The 24862-nt window shown below is 43.1% G+C and overlaps 1 protein-coding gene across 1 annotated transcript in view; it reads left to right on the top strand.

Moving 5' to 3' along the window:
• Nucleotides 1–16823, top strand: part of NCMAP (non-compact myelin associated protein) — a 41831-nt gene extending 25008 nt beyond the window's left edge. Inside the window, exons 2-4 of the mRNA XM_051988224.1 lie at nt 9818–9910; nt 10334–10418; nt 11058–16823. Of these exons, the coding sequence (XP_051844184.1) occupies nt 9829–9910; nt 10334–10418; nt 11058–11205 (315 nt within the window). The 5' untranslated portion in view covers nt 9818–9828 and the 3' untranslated portion in view covers nt 11206–16823. The remainder of the gene's footprint in view (nt 1–9817; nt 9911–10333; nt 10419–11057) is intronic.
• Nucleotides 16824–24862: the final 8039 nt, after the last annotated feature.

The raw sequence follows: 24862 nt of genomic DNA, 5'->3' as shown, positions 1-24862 counted from the left end.
TTTGCTTGTTTTCTAAGGATTAATTAGGTTATTTAACAGGAGTACTTTGTTGCTTCTTTTTTGCTTTTCACAGCAAACTGGGGTTAAGTGATTTGTCCAGGGTCATAAGCTAGTAAATGTCAAATATCTGAAACCGTATTTGGACTCATTTCCTCCTGAGTCTGCACCACTGCACCACCTAGCTGCCCCAGTTTGTTGGTTCTTATTGGTGTTTTTGTTTTTTCCTGAACTTTCCTGTTCAGTTAGGTGTAATTGATCCTGTTTCATCATGAGCGTGAATGATCCTTTAAATGTGAGTATTTAATGCTCTCATTAATCGCCTGAACAATAACAGTGATTGAAATGTGCTCTTTTTAAAAGTTACAACTTTGGCATGCTTCTTTGTAGTAATATCCATCCCCCAAACCACAAAATTAAACAAACAACAAAAGAGAGCAGTGGAACACATGTGTATGACACGAAATCCAGCACTGGACCAACAGAAACTTAACTAAACATTGAGAAACCAGCGTAGTCCAGTTTCATCTGGTCAAGACCAGATCTTCCAGCCAGCCTAGTGTTAGTAGAAACACAAACCTTATCATTGTTGATTGCAAATGAAATCATATCAAAACTATTGCTTGTTCTGCATAATCGCACACTTCTCTACATGACCCACCTTTAGGGTTTCTTTCAGCTTTAGATCCTATGGGCAGTGCAAGAAATTACTGGGTAGGGATTGAATCCATGATTTTATTCTCAGAGGGAGCTCCTGGAAGAGAGAAATCCCTCTAACAATGCCGGTCAGCACCAGCTATACTATTTCCAGATGCAGAAAGTTGCCTAGAGCATGGAAAGATGTGACTCTCCTGGAGTCACTTGGGCAATAGGTCTCAGAGATCTTTCTCATTCTAAGGCCAAACTCTCTGCCCACTCTTTGGTTTTGTTTTTTTGTTTTTTTTCTGAAGAATATAAAAAATTCTAAAATATAATCCTTATCCTTGAAGTGTTTATAAACTAGCTAAGAAATCAAAACACATGAAGACTCAAATAGGGTTATGAAGAGTCAGACATGATGGAAAAATGACTCAATAACAGTATCCTCGAGTCATAGGGTTTACAGCTTCTGATTGAGGTCGTTAACCACCAACCATCCTTAAACTATAAAGAAACAGTCCCAATATTGGCTTATAATATTGGCTTAAAAACAGAAAGCTACTTTAAAGATCAATCCAGTACAATATTCTTAGAGCTCTGGGAACAACCGATCAATCAACAAACCTATATTAAGTGTGCAGTGTATGTTGGGAATTTGGGGGAGGGGAATATGTGGAAAGACAAATGGGAAACAGTGAGCCTATGATCCAGTTTGAGTGATGGAAGGTGGTATGAGTTAAAGGGAGAGCTGTAAGTCAAAGAATGTAGTTTTACTGATAGTGTCTAGAGGCAGCATCCCTGAGAAATTTATAAGTGTCCTTTGGAAATACCTAGTGATGGGGCAGTTAATTGACATAATGGATAGAGCATCAGTGCTGCAGTTAGGAGGACCTGAATTCAAATGTGACCTCACTAAACATTTACTAGTTGTGTTATCTAGGGTAAGTCACTTAATTATAATTGCCTCGGGGAGGGTATGAGGAGGGGGTGGGATAGATAGAAAAAGGAAATGCCTGAACAACTGGTGGATGTCTCCCACCCAGAATTCTCAGAACAATTAGGGGAGAGTGAAGATGGTGAGAGAAGATGGTGAGGTGGAGTTCGAGGGTGTCTCCCCATGGATTCACAGAGGGCTCCATGTTCGCCTCTGAGGACAACTTTGAGAAGCCATCCCTGATGTTGTCTCTGGCTTATGCCCAAGTTTCCAGTGGTCTCCACCTGGGAAAAAAGAATACCTAAGATAAGGTTGAGACCAAATAGTTCCAGTGTTCATGATTTGTGTTGGAGAACACTCGATGTTTGAATGGGAGAGCTGGGATTGAGGGGAGCAAAGAGTATTTTTTAAAGTGAAGGAAAGTTGCCCTAGAACTGTGGGTTCTTAGGACCAGAAGAGATAGGAGAACCAAGAGAGTTAGAGCTAGAAGGATCCTTGGAGAAAATCTCTAAAAAGCCTCTGCTTGTATAAAGAAGGTAGGCTGAGGCCCAGAAAAAGGAAATCACTTAGCCCAAGTCCCTGAACAAGTTCGTGGTAGATGAAAGATCCTCATTCTAGGGCTGTTTCTGTACCATGCAGCCCAGGGTACAGTGAGGGGGTGGGGAGGGGAAATGAAACATTCTCCTATGTTACCTGGGCTCCAGAAGCATTTGATTCAGTGTTTTTTCTCTAGGGTACCAGCCCCCCACTCGAGATGGGAGGGTCATGTTACCGTAACCAGGCCAGGGTTAAACAAAGAAGGCATTCAGTGGGGGCAGACCGGCCCACATGCCAGGTTTCTCCATGCTATATTGTTTTCATCAGTCTCTCTCACTACGGAGGAGGATGGCCGTCCAGTCTGGTACATATTTAGTGGGGCGGGTTCCGAGGGACTAGGGATTCTTGGGAGCAGGAATGTTGACTCGTGGCCAAAAGACAAACAGGCTACTGGAAGCTCTAGGTCACATTCCAGTTCTGGTTGGGCATGGGCAGCCCCGGCCCACGGACCTGGCCTCCTCCTACTGACCTGAGGGCCCTTGGTCTCTATTCCATTCATTTGGCATTTACTCTATGAGGCCTCCTGGCTGCTTATGTTTGTACCTTACAAGGTTATTCGGACTGCTATAGGATTTATCAAGCTCTTCTCAGATCAGCAAATTAGAGCCAGAAAGGGCCTTGTCCAGTGCCTTTATTTCACAGATGAGGGAATTAAAGCCCAGAGTGATTAAGGGGCTTGCCTAATATCACACAGCACATGAGTAAAAGAGCTAAGATTTGACCCAAGTCTTCTGTCTTCCAATTTGAGGCTCTTTCCATGGGTTTTATTGTTTGTCCTTCATTCTCAAAGAGGTCTGTGACATCAAGAAGGTGATGCTGAGACATGCAAGCTCAAAGTTACCAGCCCCACTCTCTCCTCCAGAACCATCTGGATTCAGGCCCAAGATGTAGCTCAGGATGACTGGAGATGGCCCTGGATGGACTCCCTGGATGCAGTAGCAGTTCTTGGCCTTTGGAAGCCAAGATTTTTAACAAGCCTCAGTTTGACTAGGGCACCTACTCAGTTAGTGACCACTTCACTGGATAGGTCCTTTTCAGCAATTATAGAGAGCAGTCCATCTATACCTCATGCTTGATTTGTGATAGGGACTGGCTTGTTGGTCAATCATTTTTTCAGTCATATGTGACTTTTTTTTTCCTGAGGCAGTTGGAGTTAAATGACTTGCCCAGGGTCACACATGGGAAGTGTTAAGTCTCTGAGGGCAGAACTCAGGTCCTCCTGACTTCAGGGCTGGTGCTCTATCCACTGCGCTACCTAGCTGCCCACATCTGATTCTTTATGACCCCATTTTGGGTTTTTCTGGAAGAACTACTGGAATGGTTTGCCATTTCCTTCTCCAGCTCATTTAACAGATGAGGAAAGTGAGGTAAGCATGGTTAAGTGATGTGCCCAGGATCATACAGCTAGGAAGTATCTGAAGCTACATTTTAACTCATAAAGATGAGTCTTCCTATCTCCAGGTCCAGCACTATCACTACACCACCTAGCTTCTGGTTAGTCCTGGGAGAGCCTCTAGTATGCTTAGGACAATATCAAATGCTTTATAGAAATACCAATCAATAAGAATTTGCTAAGTGCCTGCTGTGTGCTGGACAGTGGAGATATGAAAATGAAAAAAGCCCTCAAAGAGCTGGGAGATCAATCCACTGGAAGAGACAGCAGGTGCATGAAAAATATTCACAGTATTTGTATTATGATCAAATGTGTGACTTCATCAGAGCCAGGAGTCCCAGACAAGATCATTGCCAACTTGGAAAGTCTCCTGTGGAGTGCCCCAGGGATCTGCGTTTGGCCAGATGCTATATCAGTTTTCTTGCATGGCTTAGTGAATATGGAAATATGTTTAGAGGAACTGCACATATTTAACCTGTATCAGATGGCTTGCTGTCTTGGAGAGGGGAGGAGAGAAGAGAGGGAGAAAATTTTGGAACATAAGGTTTTGCAGAGGTGAATGTTAAAAACTATCTTTGCATATATTTAGAAAAATAAAATACTATTAAAATGTGAAAAAAAAATTTATCAATGGACTGGGTAAAGACGTGGGTGTCCTGCATATCAAAAATTGCTAGTACATAGTCAGGATTACAAAATATTGACAATTTAAAATAATAACATGAAATTTAGTATATAAATGTAAGAGTCTTCAATTTAATTTTTTAAATTGCACTCATGAGGATTAAAAAAAAAATATGGGAGGCATGGCAAGGCCATCTGAAGAGGTTTGAGTGTAGGGCAAGTTCCCTGTGAGTCAGTGGTTCCATATGACATCCAAGAAAATGAGTGTGATCTGAGGTTGCCTTAAGAAGAGATCTGGGGTCATAGCTAGGGAAGTGAATGTCCTTCTATTCTCCCTGCATTAGACAAGTTCTAGAGTATTGGATTCAGTTTTTAGCATATCTGTGGTGCTCGCAGAGACTGGGCCTGGAATCAGGAAGAGCTGAATTTAAATCCACTCTCAGACACTTACTATACTTACCTATGTAAGTCACTTCCCAGTCTGTAAGATAGAGATAATAATAGCACCTACCTCTTAAGGATGGTATGAGGATCAAAAGGGAATAATTGTAAAGTGCCTTAGCATGGCTCCTGGCACCTAGCTGGTACCTTATGAACATTCATTTCCTTCCTGCCTTTGTTCTGGGAGAGATGACTGGGATCACACCAGAGGAAACAGAACTCAGAGGCTGTCTGCCCACCATTTTACAAATGAGGGAACTGAGGCTGGGAAAGACTAAGTGCCCTGTCCACGACCACACAGGTAGTTAATTCCAGATGGGGAAATCCAAGAGAAATAGCAGAACATAAGTTTCCCTTCCGCAGAGGACTTTAAACAAAATTTAACAGCCAGCTCTGAGAACCTTAGGCTGTAGTTCTACTTCTGCCTCGAAGTCATTGACTATGGGGAGGTCCCTTCCCCACTGACTATGGGCAGACTGGGCTCAATTTTCTCCTCTGTAAAACAAACAAACAAATAAATAAACAAGTAAGGAGTGGGGAAGAAGTGGCCCAGATAATTGATAAGATCCTTCTCAGCTCTGACCTCCTGTGTTCTAAGGGCCCTCCCAGCTCTGACATCCTGTGTTCTAAGGGCCCTCCCAGCTCTGCCTTCCTGGGTTCTAAGGGCCCTCCCAGCTCTGACCTCCTGGGTTCTAAGGGCCCTCCCAGCTCTGACCTCCTGGGTTCTAAGGGCCCTCCCAGTTCTGCCTTTCTGGGTTCTAAGGGCCCTCCCAGCTCTGACCTCCCGGGTTCTAAAGGCCCTCCCAGCTCTGACATTCCGGGTTCTAAGGGCCCTCCCAGCTCTGCCTTCCTGGGTTCTAAGGGCCCTCCCAGCTCTGACCTCCTGGGTTCTAAGGGCCCTCCCAGCTCTGACCTCCTGTGTTCTAAGGGCCCTCCCAGTTCTGCCTTCCTGGGTTCTAAGGGCCCTCCCAGCTCTGACCTCCCGGGTTCTAAAGGCCCTCCCAGCTCTGACATTCCGGGTTCTAAGGGCCCTCCCAGTTCTGCCTTCCTGGGTTCTAAGGGCCCTCCCAGCTCTGACCTCCTGGGTTCTAAGGGCCCTCACAGCTTTGATATTTTATGACTTTGAATCCACATGGCTTAGTCTTTAACCAATCAGAAAATTGATGTAATCCAACAAACACTTGGGCAGTTCAGGAATGCCACTTGGCTCCCCAGACATTCCCTCGACCCGTCTGTGCTGGTGGTGGGGCTTCCATTGCTGCCTTTCCCCTCCATGTGGTGTCCACTCCACACATGTTCCCACAGAGTTGAACCATTGCTGCTGGAGTTACCTCCCCACTTAGGTCCATCCAGCCTCTTATACACCCTCCAAGATGGAGTGCCGGGATTGTGAGTGTGATGAGATTTTGCAGCGACTGACCAGTAGGTCCCTTGGAATCTTGCTATATTCAGCACTTTGATAAAAGGCCCTATTCCCCTTGACACTTATATGTCCACACCAGAGAAGTCACTGGATCCAAACTTGTTTTCCCTTTTCTTGTTGTTGTTTTTTAAATCATCCAGAACAATTCTTTGCATTTTTGTGTAAAATTTCTTGGAAAGAACTTGGGCAAGACAGGAGACCCAAGTTGATTATTCTAAGACAGAATTTTTATTTTTTTAAGGCATTTTATAGAGGCCTTTTGTCTTGATAACACATTCATTTCCCACCCCCACCTCCTCCAGACTGAACCATCCCTTATTACAAAGAAAACTAATTAAGCAAACTAGCTAATACAGAGGCCACTTTCTGCCCTGGTGTCCTCCCATCTTTCTACCATGAGAGAAAAGATATCTTTTATTATCTCTTTTCAAGGACTTTTTATTTATTTATTTATTTTTGGTTTTTCTATTGCTTTTCATTCAACTTCCTTTTAGTGATCAATTCAGATAATGGTGCTCACTGTGTGACTGCACTATTTACTTCCCCTTTTCAGATCTCAGTTTCCCCTTTTGGAAAGCAGGAAGAATGATATTTGTACCACATACTTCAGAGGACAGTTATGAGGGAAAGACTTGATAATACTTGAAATATAGTGCAAATATTGGTTTCTTGTAGGTTCAATGTGGTACCAGCCTGGATTTATACAGAATCCTAGATTTTTATTCCTGCCTCAATTCCTCCTATTGTATAATCCAGGGAAGTTTCCTTATCTAGTGCTTAACACACTTTGTGCCTAGCACATAGTAGGTGCTTACTAACACTTGTTGACTTGTTTTGAATCTAGCTGAAAAGAACTTTAGAATTTCCTCATTTTTCAGTAATTTTCAGGATTTTCAGACATTCCCCAGAACGTCACCTATTTAGGGTTAAAAGAGATCTCAGAGATCATCTAGTCCAAATACCCTCATTATGAGATCAGAGACTCATCTAAAGCCACATAGGAAGAAAATGGTGGAGAAAGGATTTGCACCCACGTCTTCTGATATAAATCCATATTTTTTATATTATGATAGATTTATTATTTTTCCTCCATCTGAACAGTTTTTTTTTTTTGGTGGGGGGAGATATCCTTATAACAAATACACAAAGTCCAGCAAAATAAAATCCCCACAAATGCCATGTCCAAAAATGGACTGTCTCATTTTGCATTTTAAATCCATCACTGACTTCTTTAGCAGGACATAGCAAGATGAAGTTTTTCAACTAGTTTTCTTTTTCATTTAGTTTATCTCTGAGATTCTGAGATTTATTTAAGTTCATCATGGATGCAAACCTGTGGAAGTGAAAGCATTGCCCTGGGCATTCAAAGTCCATCACAGTCTGATATCACTTGTCTTTGCCAATTTTTACTTATATTATTACATTTAATATATTATTCTATTCAATAGCTAGATAAACTATGGTATATGAATGCAATGGAATATTATTGTTCTATAAGAAATGACAAACAGGCTGATTTCAGAAAAGCCTAGAAAGACTTACATGAACTGATGCTAAATGAAATGAGCAGGACCAGGAGATCATTATATACTTCAACAACGATACTATATGATGATCAGCTGTGATGTACTTGGCTCTTTTCAACAATGAGGTGATTCACGGCAATTGCGATAGACTTGTGATGGAGAGAGCCATCCATGTTCAAAAAGAGAGCCATGGACAGCGAATATGGATCAAAGCATAGTATTTTCACATTTTGTTATTGTTATTGTTTGCTTTTTTTTTTCTTTCTCATGTTTTTTTCCCCTTTTGATCTGATATTTCTTTTTTAAAGCTTTTTCTTTTCTTTTTTCCCCTTTTTTATTAAAGCTTTTTATTTTTAAAACATATGTACAGATAGTTTTTCAGCATTGACCCTTGCATAGCTCTGTGTTCCAAATTTTCTCCCCTTTCCCCCACCTTCTCCTCTAGATGGCAATCAATATATGTTATACATGTTAAAATATATGTTAAATCCATTATATGTAAACATATTTATACAATTATCTTGCTGTGCAAGAAAAATCTAATCAAAAAGAAAAATGATAAAGAAAATAAAATGTAAGCAAACAACAAAAAGAGTGAAAATGCTATGTTGTGATCCATATTCAGTTCCCACAATCCTCTCTCTGGGTGTAGATGACTCTCCTCATCACAAGATCATTCAAAGTGGCCTCAATCATATGATGGTCAATTCTGATGGACAATGAGATGATTCAGACTCACTCTTTTTGTTGTTGTTCGCTTGCATTTTGTTTTCTTACTCATTTTCTTTCCTTTTTGATCTGATTTTTCTTATGTAGCAAGATAATTGTATAAATATGTTTACATATGTTGGATTTAACATATGTAACATATATTGGATTGCTTGCCATCTGTGGGGGAGAAGAGAGGAAAATTTGGAACACAGAGTTGAAAAATTATCTGTGCATATGTTTTGAAAATAAAAACTTTAATAAAAAATAATTAATTTAATAATTATTATTTAATTTAATAATAAAAATAGAATTGATCATTGTATAATCTTGTTCTTGCCGTGTACAATGATCTGGTTCTGCTTATTTCACTTAGCCTCAGTTGTGTAAGTCTCTCCAGGCCTCTCTGAAATCATCCTGCTGTTGATCTGCTATTTCTTGCGTAGCATGATGAATCTGGAAATATGTTTAGAAGAATTGTATATATTTAACCTATATTAGGATTGCTTACTGTCTTAAGGAGGGGGAAGGTGGGGAGAGAGGGAGAAAAATTTGGAACACAAAGTTTTGTGAAGATGAATGTGGAAAACCATCTTTGCATATATTTAGAAAAATAAAAAGTTATTATAATTAAAAGAAAAAAATATTACTCCATTCAATATGCAATAAGTTATAGCCACAGTGGATGGTAGTCTGCTCATTGAACGTAACTTGTGCTTTTCTACTTCTGTGCCTTGGTTCAAGCCGTATACCTTGCCTGAATGCTATCCCTTTCTCTTTTTACTTGTTGAATTTCTTCTGGGTCTTTAAAGCCTAGCTGGATTGTGGTGAGTAGAAAGAACATGGTTTCTGGACATGAGTTTGAATCTTGCTCTTCTACAAGTCTGTCCTTGAGTGAGTAATTTCCTTTCTGTGAGCTTCAATTTCTTCCTAAAAATAAATTGAATTTTAAAATCACAGATTCAGGTAAAGGGTATCTAAGCTCCCTTCCTTCCAGTGACAAATCCACGATGCTATGAAATGGCACTGCCTCCAGAAAGCCCTCCCGGATTCCTACACTCAGTGATAATCCCCAGACTTCCATCTTAGATGTATGTTGTAGTTGCCACCTTGAGGATGACTTGTCCATATCACAGAGGGCCCAAGGTGGCTCAGTAGATAGAACACTAGACCTCAAGCCAGGAAGATGAGTTCAAATCCAGCCTCAGACTTTAATAGCTGTGTGACCTGGGCAAGGGTCGCTTACTTTATCCTGTTTGTCTCAAATCTTTGTACTCCTGGCATATTGTGGGTTACTAAATGCTTGTTGATTGATAGATTGCTCTCCCCAGTGCTCAGCACACAGTAGGTGCTTAATGAGTGTTGAACTTTAAATCTCCATGGTCTGGAACCTACCATATAAAACACTGGGTAAATATTTGTTGAGAAATTGAATTTGTTTTCATGGGTGTTCATAGGAAAGGAAAGAGATGGGCAATGGAACTTAAGTTTAAGGGGAAGTCTGCCTTTTTTAACCCATTTACTTTTCTTTGTAGACAAGACCAAGATGACCACGGTGGCCCCTCTGGGAGGTGCCAGTTTTCCAGGGAATGAGACCGCGATGTCCACAGAAGACTTCCTTTATAAGAGTAAGGGCGACTGAGTGAGGTGCCAGGGACTGGGCCAAGTGCTGGGAGAGAGGCTCACTCAGTCAGATTTGCATCTTAAAGAGAAGGAGTTAGTTCCATGATGGAATCAGTAGCTAATGGCTTCAGGAAGGTACATTTTACCTCCCAGGTCGGAATCAAGTTTTATTTACCTTTCAGTCTTCTCCAGCCCTGAGCATTAGGATTTATGATTAGTAGTTATTGAACAACAACAAAGATAAGAGTGACTATAATAGGGAACAGCATGAGTAAGGTGTGAAGGTGGGCAAGTTCAGGGTGTGTTCTAGGGGCAGAGACCACCCTGGTTTGGCTGGAGCTTTGAGCGTGTGGGGACAAGGCTGGGTTCTAGCCCTGATTTTGCCAGTCACTGGCTTCTCATTGCCTTCTCTCCCCGCTTTGAGGCAGGTTCGGGAGCCATCGTAGCTGCCATTGTGGTTGGAGTCATTATCATCTTCACCGTGGTGCTCATCTTGCTAAAAATGTACAACAGGTACCAGTGGGGATGCCACAGAATGGAAAGGGCCTTAGGGACCCTCTAATCTGCCCATCATTGAAAAGACTGTACAGTAATCCCAAGAAGGAGCCATTCAGTATTTGTTTGAGGGGATCCATGAGGGAAAAGTCACTCCCTCCTGAGGCTGGCAGTTGGGGGTATCTGACGTGGGATTGGGGGAAATGGTTTTGAGGTCTGGAAGTCAGAATCAGGGCCAGCAGGGAATGAGGGTTGACTTGGACCCTTCCACAAAATGGAGGTCCCAGATGGATCTCTTCAGTAGGGAAGGGGATGGGCCTTAGGTTGGGAAGTGGTTGGATATTCTAGTGTGAGGGAGGCTCTAGGCCCTGAGGGAAGTTCCAGAATTAGACAGAAACAGAGGCAGGATTTTTAAGTCAAGAACATGGTTGGGAGGGAAGTAAAAGCTGACTTTAGTCCCTCCACAAATTCCAGGAGGAATTCACCAATGAGAAAAATTGAAAATGTGAACCAAACGATGATTTAAATCCAGTTCTGCTAACTCTGTAGGAGAACAATTAATGATTTTTTATAAGTTTTTAATAATCACACACATTTTATGCCCTCCTGATGTCAGCAGTAGTCTCTCTTGTGAATCCTCAATGTTATTTGTTACAGAAAAATGAGAATGAGACGGGAATTGGAACCCAAGAGCCCCAAGCCCACCGCCCCAGCATCTCCCACGGGCCAGCCTAGCAACAACAGCGTCAGCCAGCCCACCACCGTCACGTTTATTCCAGTCGACATCCACATGGAGAATCGGTGACCAGAGAAAGTCCCTCCGGGTCCTCAGCCAGATCTCCAGCTCCATCCAGATGCGCCCTCGCTGATAAGGAGGAAAGGGAGAGCCAGATCTCTGGCAGAGCTTGTGTCAAGCTTTTCTGTATTTGATTGGAGCTGGGGACAAGCCCTAACAACCTCTTTTTTCCCCTAGTTACAAACCTAACTCTTGTGACCCCCCCTAACAGTGGCAAGCTATGTCGGATATGTATTAACATTTATGTTCTCCTTTCTCCCTGATCTCGTAGCTAGTTCAAAGGGATAATAAACCCCAAAAGGCTAGAGGCAAATGGGACTTTATAATGTACAGTGATAGCATGTAGAATATCTGTTTCCACTTCTTGGATGATAAACCACCGGAACTGAAAAAAGCATTTGACCATAGAATAGTCAATCTGGAAGAGCAGAGCTGGGCAGGAAGGGGACCTTGTGAACAATCTCAGAGTTGGAAGAGAACTAAAAAAGAGAAATTTAGAACAGTGATAGAACTGACTGCATCCTTGGGAACTATCTAGCCCAATCTTCTCCTTTATAGAGAAGGGCCGCGGGATCGTAGACCCTTAGGGCTGAGAAGAACCTCAAAAGATTGTCTAATCCATCCGTCTCTTGTTACAGATGAGAAAACTGAGGCAGAGGGAGGATAAATGCCTTGTCTCACAGGAAAATGAGGTTTAGAGAAGGTCACATGATGAGTTTGAGTTTCTGGCTGAGCCAGGACAAGAAAAATTAAATTATTTCAAATACTGAATGCAAGATAATGAGGGCCCTCCAAAGGGCATCTGTCCAAATGGTTCATCCAGGCATTTTTCCCTGGGAGCTCTGTGCTGAGGGAATGGGCTATGGGCCTAGGCTAATTAAATATAACTAACTCCATAGGTAAATTATGTCAGTGGACAGAAGGCAGCGAATCCAAACACCTCTAATTCCAAATCTAGAGAAAGCATTAAGAGAGCCAAGTTGATAAAAGAGCTTTCTCCTGAGCTCAGGACCAGAATCCCAACATCAGTGTCTACAAGAATATTTGTCTTTATTAGACAGAGCCAAAGAACTGAGACATTCATTTTCTCCATTCTTTTGTTCTAGCTGCCATGTAGATATTTCTTCACCCATCCCCACATTTCCTCCTACCCCTCTGACCTATAATAGCTCATTTTTGTGTAGCATTTTATGGTTTACAGAGAGTATTCCTCATGCCGCTGTCAAAATGGGCAATATAAGTTTTACTATCTCCATTTTACAGGTACAGAAACTGAGGCTCAAAGATCTATCTAATAAATCTAGTAAAAGATTGATCTGGGATTCCACTTTTAGTCACCTGATTCTGGAGTCAAGGCTCTCCCACTCTCCCCTATAATCTTCCCAAGACTTTTGTTGATCTTTCACTGATTATACAACTTGGAGGGGAGAGGAGGGGAGGGCTGCTCCCTGATGCACCCTAGAATAAGCTATTATGAGGGGGAAGGTAGATGGTTTGATGTTCAATAAACCAACAGCAGCCTCGAGATATTTCCTCCTTTCTACAAATTTCATACAAGAACAAAATCCTAGGTAGAAACCCAAGATGCAGAATGGCTGCTTCTAGCTCACAAGTGCCAGTCTCTCAAGAAAATGGGGAGCAGTGTTTCCTTTGACACCTCACAAGTAAGAGGAGTGAAAGCTTCCATTTGGGCCTTGGGCATTCCATGCCACCCATTCTCCAAAGTTGTTACTCTGGAAAACAGAACCTGCCAGGTACTGGCTCTTGAATTCAATCCCAGGTACTCTTTTCAGCCCATTACAAATGCAAAGATTCATTGTTCTCCAATCCCGTTGGTTCTGATCTTGGTGCTCTGGAGTGAGATTAGACTTAAAATCAGAAAGATCTGCATTCAAATCCTTACTCCAATATTTACTAATTAGATGACAATGTACTTAAACACTCTGAGCCTCAGTTTACTCATCTGTAAAATGGAGAGATATCACCTATAACCTGTCTTAGAGAATTGATTGTTAATAGGATCAGATGAAGTTATTCATGTAACATGCAAATCTCTAAATTCTCTATAAATATTTGTATTTTCAGAAATCAGTATATTCAGAAAAGGGCTTTGGTGTAGGAATAATTCTAATGTGGAACCCTTCTTAATCACCCCCCCCCCACATCTCAGCCTTGATTGTTCTAGGAGGATAAATCACTTTACTTCCAAGTGCAGAGGAGATGTTCTTACAAGGGTAAAGGGAATTTCCTTCCTGGGAGTTCACGTTTGTCACTGAAATCCTAGGTCCTCTCTCTGTCCCATTATTGATTGAAAGAGTGAGTAGAGGGGACAAGAGAAATCAGGTGGTGAGGGTGATGATGGGGAAGACTAGGATAGTGTTTCCCAATTTCATTGTCTTTGATCTTCACAAAACTCCTGTGAAATAGGTAGGGCAAGTATTAGTGTTATACAGAATAGGAAACTGAGACGTAGAAAAGGCACTTGTTTAGATCTACATAGTCAAGTGGCAGAACTGGGATGGGACCCCAAGTCCTCTGGCTCTTGAATCCAGTTCTCTCCTCATTGAGCTATACTGCCTCTTGTACGTCAGAAGGACCTGGCGGGAGAGACAGAATTTTTAGCAATTTGTTTTAGGTTTTATGTTTAATAAATAAACAACCCAACCCAATAACCAATTTATTTTTAGTTAAAAATTGTAGGGCTTAGTCTGGGAAGGAGAGGAGCCCTTGACTTTTTAAATGCCCTTTCTAAATATACCCCAAATTGTCATTTTTGTCCTGCTATAAAAAACAGCTATTTGTGGGAGTACAGTAATCCTACAGCCATGTCCCCAGGATATTTGAGGGGCCTTTGAACAGTGGGATCATTGTTGCCCTCTCTCTGGGCTCTTTTTGTGAAGGGCATCCCCCTCAGTGAGGGAGGGAGTAGAAAGCCTTGACTCAGCAGTCCTGGGGCCAGCCCAAGGCATCTGGCCTGGGAGGAAAAGTGACTTCAAATGAAATGCCCCTGGACGGGCCTGGGAGTCAGGAGACCTGAACTCCGCTGGCCCCAGCCCCAGCCCAGCTTCAGTGCAGATTAAACCTTGGCCAACCTTGGAAAGGAACTCTGGGGCCACTCTACCTGAGCCAAGAATTCCTCTCTAACGTTCCTAATGCAAGCTTATCACGAGTTTGCTTAAAGACCTCAAGGGGTGGGGTAGCTCCAGCAGATGGACATTTGGGGACAGGTGGAAATGTCTTAGAAAGCTTTTGGATTGCAATCTGCCTCTCTGGTTTCCACCCATTTCTTCAAGCAATGACTGAGGTCCGAGAGAGCAGGTCTAAGGATGACATAGAAAAGTAGCTTTTTTTGAGTCAGAAAGCTTTTTCTGGCCCCTTGGACAAGCCAGTCCCCTCTCTGAGCCGCAGTTCTCTCATCTGTAAAATGAAGTTAGACTAGATGATCTCTAAGGTCCTTCTGTGATTCCACAGGAAAGCCTTTTTTCCAATAATGGAAGCCAGTCTTCAGGGAGAGCCCCCTCCCGCTGTCTTCTGTTCTCCGGGCTAATGTGACCCCATTCCTTCCATCCTCACTTGGCCTGGCCTCCGATTTTCTCTCCATAATAACAGATTTTGTTTATAGAACATTTTAAGGTTTTCAAAGCACTTTATACACCTTATTCCCATTTTAAAAGTAAAGATAGTAGGACTCAGAGAGGCTCTGATTGCCCAAGGTCCCATAGCTGGAAGCTGAAACCTAGGAATCGGCTACTCCAAGTATGAGACTTTCCAGTCCAAAACCTTGATAGTTTTTCTTCCAGAATTTGTCTCTCTGATCCTATTTCCTCACAAAACGAAATGATTAAACTGGACTGAACTAAGGTCCCTTCTCACTCTATATCTGAAATCCTGTTACCATTCAGATTCAGTCAGATCGTCTGAGCAAATTTCACTTTGCCTAGATTCTTAATTGTTCTTTGTGTGATACTAAAATGTTTTAATTTGCCCCGGGAGATTTAAGAACCAATGTCTTAATTTTTAACAACTTCTACTCTCTTTCACCCTCCCCACATATAATCTGGTCAAGTGAGGGCAGCAGCCTTCATATAATCATTGCCTTGGGCCAGTGGGTATTTGCAAGGCTAGTTTGATCGTGGCTGGGATCGGCTCAGATCGCCAGCTGGACATTGTTGAGTGGAGAGCTCAATACTGGCCTTGATAGTTCATCATATGTCCCCTCCCCATGACAGGGCATTTCCAATAGGGAGGGTGACAGAATCTTGGTTGTAGGGAAACCAGCACTTCCAGGGCTAGTCCTTCCCACTGACCACTGGACTTAACATGTGAGTTCCTTCCCCTGTTCTTGCTTGCTTATAACCCTGCTGTAAGGGTCTTAAAGTCTGGGGAATAGAAAAGTCTCTCTGTCTCTCTTTTTCTCTCTCTCTTTCACTCTCAATTTCCCTCCCTCCTCCCTCACCTTTTAGCAAAGGGATCAACTAAGGCAACATGCAACCTCTATATGACAGAATGGGAAGAGGGAGGGAATACTTCTACAGTTTATTTTAAAGCCAACAACAGGGCAAGGAACAACTAACTTTATTTAATTTTTTCTAATAAATGTTCATTGGTATATTTTGTTTTTACATTACCTATATTTCCCAGTACATCCCACCCTACATTTTCTCTCAGAGAACTTATCTTTATTACAAAGAATAAAAAGGGGGAAATGATTCATCATAACCAAATAATATCTCAAAAAAAGTCTGATGCTATATATAGTATTCCACATATAGCCCCCCACCTCTGCATAGAAATAGAGGAAGGCATCTTCTCATGGGATATCTGCTTTTCATCTTTGTCTGGGACACCCAAATGGATCAACTTTGATACTTCCATGTGGTGCTCCCTTCACCATTGCAGGTCATTGATTTACATCCTCCTCATCTGTGAATTTTATCCATGTTCACTACATGGAAGATCTACTCAGCACATTGGAGGCCTCTGGATTTTGCAGAAACGCTTTGGGTATTCGTGCAGCACTCGGGTGGTTCAAGTTATCCAATTCCCATCTAGTCCAACTCCACAAACATTCATTAAGTCCAACCTGTGTTAGGTACCAAGGGTACAGAGACAAAATGGAAATCACTCTCTGCTTTGGAGAAGCGCCTGTTTCTGCTGGAGAGCTACAATATGTGAACAACTAAATAAATAAATACCTGATCATTTGAAGGGGGTTCAGGGGCCCAAAACCACTAGGGGAATCAGGAATTGCTTCCTGGAGGAAGTTGCAGATGGCCTGAATCTTGCCACAATTTAGGCAATGGAAATGAAAAGAGAGTATATTCCAGGAATTGAGACAGCTACGCAAAGACTAAAAGGTGGGAGATGAATGAATAAGGCATTTATTAAGCATTTGCAAGCAAAGCACTGAAGACAAACAGAAAAGTGAAGTGTTCTGTTCTATCAAGTATCTTTAGCTCTAATGTGGCAAAAACACATCTGGAAGGTTTCAGCTTCAAGTCAGATGGAAACATCCCATACCTTAGGGTATAGCAGCAAAGCAGATGGTAATACTTTGTTTAAAAAAATTATATATTCGTGTTTATTTTGCTATTTCTTAATTACTTATAAAAAATTTTTAACATTCACTTTTTAAAAATTTGAATTACCAACTCTCCATTCCTCCCATCTTTCCTCAGCTTTCTTGAGAAAGCAGGCAATAACGATATTCATTATACATGTGAAGTCATGCAAAACATTTCCATATTAGCCTTGCTGCAAAAGAAAAAACACACACATGAAGAAAAATAAGAAAGTTAAAAAGGGTGTTCAGAGTTCTGCATTCAGAGTTCGTCACTTCTCTCTCTCTCTGGACGTGGAGAATATTTTTTACGTGGGTTCTTTGGAATTGTGTTGGATCATTGTTTTGATCAGAGCAGCTAAATCTTTTACAATTGATCATTCATCCAATACACAATGTTCTGGTTCTGCTCACTTCACTTTGCATCAGTTAATATGTCTTCCCGGGTTTCTCTGAACCCATCTCCCTCAACATATAATAGTATTCCATCACAATAATATACCACAGTTGGTTCAGCAATTCCTCTAATTAATGGGAACCCTCTCAATTTCTGATTCTTTGCCACCACAAAAAGAGCTGCTATAAATATTTTTGAACAGATGGGTTCTTTTCCATTTTCTTTGATCTCCTTGGGATAGTAAGATCTCTTCTTTAAAGACTTTTCTACTGCTAAAATCTCATCACTTGTGGTGTTAAACCATTTGAGAGGGCCAAGATTTTGGTGGCAAGAACTTTCTTTTCTGCCTCTTCAGTAGTTGGGGGTAAAGTACATCTACAATGTGTCCTATGGCTTCAGGGGCTGAGCTGGACAGTTGTCTATTATCCAGACTCTCTCCGTCACCATTTGAGGGGAGATGGTTATCAAACTCAATGGTGGTTTGATCTCCCTGCTCCACACTGTCTCCTATCTCTCTCTCTCAGGCTTGACTCTGTAGATAGCAGGTGCTAGGGCTGGTTGGCCCCTTAGCAGCCTAATTTGACCAAAAGGCTCAATTAAAAGTTCAATCCTTCCCCTTCTGGTCATATACATCCTCAATACTGCTTTTTGGGCCATGTCTCATGTGCCAGATGGTACAGTTTGCTTATACCTACTCATGACTCTTGAAGGTCTCCGTATAATAATTCACTGCGTAAAATTTAGTGAAGAAAAAAAAGGAAAGAAAACTTTTTTTTTTAACTTTTCTTGTTTTCTATTATTAGTAAATGTTGGAGGGGAGGGGGTACTTTTAAAGCCACACTGACATGAAGCTGAAATTCATGTGAGACAGTCCTCCACTTCAGCTAGAAAGGAGGCTCACAATGTCTTAACTCATGCTGGGACCAGAACCTTTTCCTCCCTGGAATATCAGGGTGATTGCTTCATGTCTGGGGGTTTCTGGATTGACAAGAGCATATAAAGACACAAAAAAGCCACGGCTGAGGGACAAGGAGGTGGTTCCCCAGCTGCTGAGGGAAAGCTCCAGACTCATAGATATCCCATAGACTCCCAAAACAAGCAATATGGAGAGGCAGCCTGGTTAAGTGTCAACTTCCAAGTCAGGAAAATCTGAGTCTGAATCCTGGCCTAGATACTTATTAGCATATGATCTTGGGTAAGTAATTTACTAGATAATTTTATCAGTAATATGATCAGTAATACCTGCAATATGAGAACAATTCTATAAACTACCTAGGGAAATGTTTTTTAGAAATAGAAGTCAGTAAACTAAACAATTTTGGATTTGGAATCAGAAGGACTGAATTTGAATACATAGTCTGCTTTTTAACTGTCTCCACAGCTTTAAACAAGTCTCTTCCCCTTTGTGAGTCTGAGTTTCTTTATCAAGATTATATATAAACTGCAAAGAAGGTACCTGGAGGTGGTCATTTCACTGGAGAATTCTATGGCATAGAAATCACAAGTCCCTCATCAGTAACACAGGGTTGGACCAGAGAATCCCTAAGGTCCCATTCAATTATAAATCCATAATCTGCAGGTATTAGGTAATTGTGCCTTAGTGGCTTAAAAACTGAGCTCTGAATCTGACCTGAATTGGTTCTTACTTCTAAAGCATCCTGACTGTAAAATCACCTAATTTCCCAGTGCCCTAGACTCCTCTCTAAACTCTAAGTTATTGATGATGGCCTGAGTTTCTATGGGCCAGGTATACAGTATAGATAATAGATGCTTTCCCGAGCTAGCTTTGGAACAACATGCTAGGATTTCCCCATTAAGCCAACAAGTCCAGAGTTGACTTGCACGGTGAGCACTCTGTGTGAGAAGTCATCTTAAGAATGGACACAGGACAATATCTGGAGCCCCAAAGTCTGCTATTTAGTGCCTTCAGGGAGGCAGGAGCTCTAACCTCTTAACTGCTCCAAGAAATTCTATGAACAACCCTAGAAATTGCCAGTGACTGAATGGAAGTACGACTCAGGCCAATTTATTGCAAACATTTATTGGCCTTTTAGGTGTTGGCCACTAGGCTGTGGACCAGGGATACAAAGACAAGATGGAGCAGCCCCTGTCTTCAGGGAGCTTGCCGGGGAGACAAGAAGTACTGGGAAATAGGAGGTGGGCCTGGGGTTTCATTGTCAAATAGAACTCCTTAGTGAGGCAGCCCCCTCTCCCCAAGAGGGAGAGTTTATAGGTCTAGACTTTCTGGTTCAATGGTGTCTGACTCAACCTCATTTGGGGTTTTCCCAGCAAAGGTACTGGAGGATTTGCCATCTCCTTCTCTAGGTCATTTTCTGTATGAGGAAACTGAGGCAAACAGAGTGAGTGACTTGTACAGGGTCACACAGATAATAACTTTCTGAGGTCAGATTTAAGTTTGGGAATATATATGTCTCCCTAATGTCAGCCTCAGCACTCTATAGACGTAAAGGTCTAATGCCCTTGTTTAAGACTTTGAGAATTGCCTGCCAGTTCTATCCATAACATTACATATAGAAGGAGAGAGGGAGAAAGGAAGAGGAGGAAGAAGAGGAGGAGGAGGAGGAGGAGAAGGAGGAGGAGAAATCAAGGAGGAGAAGGAGGAGGAGGAGGACAAGGAGAAGAAGGAGGAAGGGGAGAAGGAGGACAGGCAGAAAGGCAAATACAAAACACAAACAAACACAAGATAACACTGAAGGGGCCGGCTTGGTCCCGGGCTTCCCTGCTCAAAGGAAAGCCAGCTCCTGAGCGCCCTTCTCCTGAGCCCCAAGAGCGCAGAGAGCCCCATGCCAGACACCTCTAGGCCCCCAGTGCTGTTTCTTGAGCCAGTGTAGACAGGGTTCTCACCTCGGACCCTGACTAGGAACCGGGCAGAGAAGGCGTCCCTGCTAGACGGGCTGCTTCCTCCCTCCTCCTGCTCTCTCAGCCTCCACCTCCAGCCCCTGACCGCTCACCAGCTGCTCCCTCCAGAGTCACTAAGTTCTCAGCGGCCGAGTCCAGTGGGCTTTTCTCAGAGCTCCCTCCCTGGAGCCCCCGCAGCCTCTGACCCTGCGTCCCTCTCTCCCCTGGGTCCCGCTCTCAGGTTTCTGGGGCACGGCTCGCCTGCAGGAGGAGGGAAGGCCGGTCAGTCATTAAGCATCTACTATATGCCAGCCCTTGTGCTAAGTGCATAGAAAGGCAAAAGACAGTTCTTGGTCCCTATTTAATGGGCGAACCTCATGCAGACGGCTAACAGAATAAGCGGAGACACTCATCGGAGAGAAGGCTTGAAGGAGCAGAGACCAGGAGGGCGCAGACTGCAGACATGGAGTCAGAGAAGATGCTCTGAGCCGGGAGATGGAACTTCCGGGATTATCGGTTACCCGGAGGCCAGTGTCACTAGATTGCAGATACAGAGCAGAGAGGAAGGTGTAAGGAGACTGGGAAGGTTGGGGAGAGGCAAGGCTATGAGGGCTTTGAAAAACAGTGTCCTGGAGGTAATAGGGAGCCACTGAGGGTTGTTGAATGGGAGTGGCTGTGATACAGTCAGACTTGTGCTTTAGGTTGGTACCCAGGCCCAGTCCTCTTTCCCCTGTACCAATGAGACTCACAGCTGGTCAGCTAGTGTCAGAGTTGGGATTCTTTCCTGACTTTCAAGGACGCTCTGTCCACTAGAAGGGACTTCAGAGACTATCTAGTCCAATCCACGTTTGAAGAAGACTTTTCTCTACAGTTTTTCCTGGGAAGATTTCTAATTGGGAGGAAGACACAGCATCCCTAGACAGTTGACTTTTCTGGGGATAGGTGTGATTCCTAGGGAGTTCTCATCTTTTATCAAATCTAAATTTCTCTGCAGCTGTCACCCATTATTCTTCCTTCTGCTCCCAGGACTATGTAAAATAGTCTGATCTGACATTTCAGCCCTTCAGATACTTAGAGAGAGTTATCACATCCTTATCATAACTCTGGAGAGAATTATCTCTGTCTTTCTCCCTCTCTGTGTATCTCTCTGTCTGTCTCTGTCTCTCTGTCTCTCTTAATGCCCCCCACTTTTCTCTCTCTGTCTCTGTCTCTTTCTCAGGCAATTGAGGTTAAGTGACTTGCCCAGGGTCACACAGCTAGTAAGTGTTGGAGACTAGAGTTGAATCCAGGTCCTTCTGCCTCCAGGACCATTGCTCTATACACTTTTCCACCCAGCTGCTTCCATCCATCATTCTTTCAACAAATCTAAACAACATAAGCTCCAGACCCTTCACCACTCTGATCAATACCCTTTCCCTTCCTGAAGTGTGGAACTTAGTTCCCCAGATGTGCTCATACCAGGGCAGAAGGACTCTCACCAACCTGGTGCTGGACCCAGAAACTCTGGATAGAGCCCAGGAGCCACTAAATTCACTTTGAGGTTTTGGCTCTTGGATCACACTCCTGACTCACGTTGAGTTTGCAGACCTAAGAATCTCTGGTCTTTTTCAAAAACGTTGTGAGCTAGCCCCTCTTTCCCTGAACTTGTACATGGAAAATGGCTTTTTTAAAACCTATGTAAAACTTCACATTTATCTGTATTATACTTCAGTTTGTTAGATTGATCCCAGATGCTCCAATATTTTTGTATCCTGGTTTTTTCATCCATATATTAGCTCTATGCCCTAGCTTTGTGACAAATTTGAGAAATGTGCCAACCAATGCCATGGATAAAACTGATAGTATAGGGCCAAAGATGAAGCACAAATCCCTTGGGCACATCACTGGAGACTATCTCTTTATATACCCCTCCCAGCTCTGACCTCCTGGGTTCTAAGGGCCTTCCCAGCCCTGACATCCTGGGTTCTAAGGGCCCTCCCAGCTCTGCCCTCCTGGGTTCTAAGGGCCGTCCCAGCCCTGACATCCTGGGTTCTAAGGGCCCTCCCAGCTCTGACCTCCTGGGTTCTAAGGGCCTTCCCAGCCCTGACATCCTGGGTTCTAAGGGCCCTCCCAGCTCTGACATTCTGGGTTCTAAGGACCCTCCCAGCTCTGACCTCCTGGGTTCTAAGGGCCTTCCCAGCCCTGACATCCTGGGTTCTAAGGGCCCTCCCAGCTCTGCCCTCCTGGGTTCTAAGGGCTCTCCCAGCCCTGACCTCCTGGGTTCTAATGGTCCTCCCAGCCCTGACATCCTGGGTCCTAAGAGCCCTCCCAGCTCTGACATCCTGGGTTCTAAGGACCCTCCCAGCTCTGACCTCCTGGGTTCTAAGGGTCCTCCCAGCTCTGACATCCTGGGTCCTAAGAGCCCTCCCAGCTCTGACATCCTGGGTTCTAAGGACCCTCCCAGCTCTGACCTCCTGGGTTCTAAGGGCTCTTCCAGCCCTGACCTGGGTTCTAAGGGCCCTCCCAGCTCTGACATCCTGTGTTCTAAGGGCCCTCCCAGCCCTGACCTCCTGACTTCTAAGGGTCCTCCCAGCTCTGACATCCTGGGTTCTAAGGGTCCTCCCAGCTCTGACATCCTGGGTTCTAAGGGCCCTCCCAGCTCTGACATCCTGGGTTCTAAGGGCCCTCCCAGCTCTGACATTCTGTTCTAAGACACAATCATCTCTCCTTCCTTCCAATTTCTCCCAAAACTTCTTTAATCAATCAATAAATGTTAAATAAGTGCTTGTTGCATCCCATACAACCTTGAAGATACAAGAGGCAGAAGGCAGGTCCTTCCTTCAAAGAGCTTGCAATCTAATGAGAAAGACAGCAAACCAACACCTCCACAAACAATCCCTATGCAGCATAAATAGGAAATCACATTAACAGAGGGAAGGCACTTGAGAGGAGTGGGGAAAGACTTCCTGTAATCAGTGGGATTTTAGTTGGGACTTAAAGGAAGCCATTAGTTTAATAGGCAAAGATGAAGAGGGAAAAGTGGGAATTAGTGGGTGGGAGCAGCCCTGTGGCTTCAACTTAATTCAACATTTATTAAATGCCTACTAGTTACCAGGAGCTGTGCTAAATTTCATTGGAGTGGATTTTTTCCCCTGAGGCAACTGGGGTTAAGTGACCTGTCCAGGGTCACACAGCTAGTGTTTGAGATCAAATTTGAACTCAGGTCCTCCTGACTTTTTTTGAGAAGAAATTCCCTTTCTCCATCCAAATCGATAACTCCTCTGCAATTTACAGCCTCGGTTTCCTGAGATGCTGAAAAATGAAGTCACCTGGGCCAGGTTCCCATAACCAGGCTGCCAGAGACAGGAATTAATCCGGCTTTCTTATCCCAAGGCTGCCTCTATCTCTGTGTCTCTGTTTCTTTCTCTCTGTCTGTCTCTCTATTTCTCTGACTCTATCTCTCCCACCTATAGAGATAATGTATCTATAGGATTTTACAAGAAAATACAAATATTCAACGCGTGTTCTTTCTGCTTCTGGATGTTTCTGGACTCCCTCCATCACTTCTATAACCACTCTGTCTCTTTCTCTGTCTCTGTCTCTGTTTGTCTCTCTCTCTCTCTCTGTTTTTGTCTCTCTCTCTCTGTCTCTCTCCTTCTCTCTCTGTCTCTCTGTCTCTTTCTCTTTCCCCCCACCATATAGATATAATGCATCTATAGGATTTTACAAGAAAATACAAATATTTAACGTGTGTTCTTTCTGCTTCCAGCTGTTTCTGGACTCCCTCCATCACTTCTATAACCACTCTGTCTCTTTCTCTGTCTCTGTTTGTCTCTCTCTCTCTCTCTGTTTTTGTCTCTCTCTCTCTGTCTTTCTCCTTCTCTCTCTGTCTCTCTGTCTCTTTCTCTCTCCCCCCACCATATAGATAAAATGCATCTATAGGATTTTGCAAGAAAATACAAATTATTCAACGCGTGTTCTTTCTGCTTCTGGATGTTTCTGGGTTCCCACCATCACTTCTATCACCCAAAGTCCTCCATTTTGCTACAGCAATCATTTGAGGGTTATTTAAATTGGTAAATTAATCTGTAGTATGAAAAAATGAGAAACACAACCACTAGGTGGGGATAAAGGCCTTTAGAGAGCCCAAGCAGTTCTTATGCCTCTTGTTTTCATTTCATAACAGCTGATATTTATATGGAATTTTAAGGTTTATGTTACGGCCAGAGCTCTGAACTTGAAACAAAGGATTCTTCCAAGGTGCTAAGTCAGTGGAATTGATAGAGACAATAGTTATCTAGTTTAGCACGGTTCAGTGTGATGGATTTAATCCTACAAGGAGATATTATGGGCCAGAATGTGAAACAAGGCACTAAGTGGAATGGAGGTTTAGCATCTAGAATCTAGTTTAGCACTGATTTAATCCTACAACAAATAATGGTTTCCTAGTGATATGATGATGGGTTTGCACTCAGTGTGGGGCACATAAGCTAGGAGCCTCAGCCAGGGAGATTCAGAGACATTCGGGGAGACTCAGAAGCTAGAGAAGGCAGGTGGGAGCTCAAGCTCTCGGAAGCAAGGAGAGAGAAAGGCCTCCAGAAAACTAGCCAAGCCCCAAGTGAAGAAGATAGGACTTTGAAGGAGACAGTAAAGGATTTGGACTTTAATCCCTGACTGCATTTGTGGTGATTACTGAACTGAAACAAAGGCTGCCTCCAGAGACCCCAAGAAAACCTCAACAGAGAACATTACATTTTAGAGAGACTATTACAGGTTTATCAAATGCTTTGCATATATGATTTTATTTGATCCGAAGTGGGAATTCAATTCCCCTGATGAAGAAGAATTGTAATCCCATTCATCAGAGCTTC

The sequence above is a fragment of the Antechinus flavipes genome, chromosome 3 (genome assembly GCF_016432865.1).
Source record: "Antechinus flavipes isolate AdamAnt ecotype Samford, QLD, Australia chromosome 3, AdamAnt_v2, whole genome shotgun sequence".
Classification (NCBI taxonomy): Eukaryota; Metazoa; Chordata; class Mammalia; order Dasyuromorphia; family Dasyuridae; genus Antechinus; species Antechinus flavipes.
The sequence above is the reverse complement of the archived record's forward strand: the minus strand, read 5'-3'. Positions and strand labels throughout refer to the sequence as shown.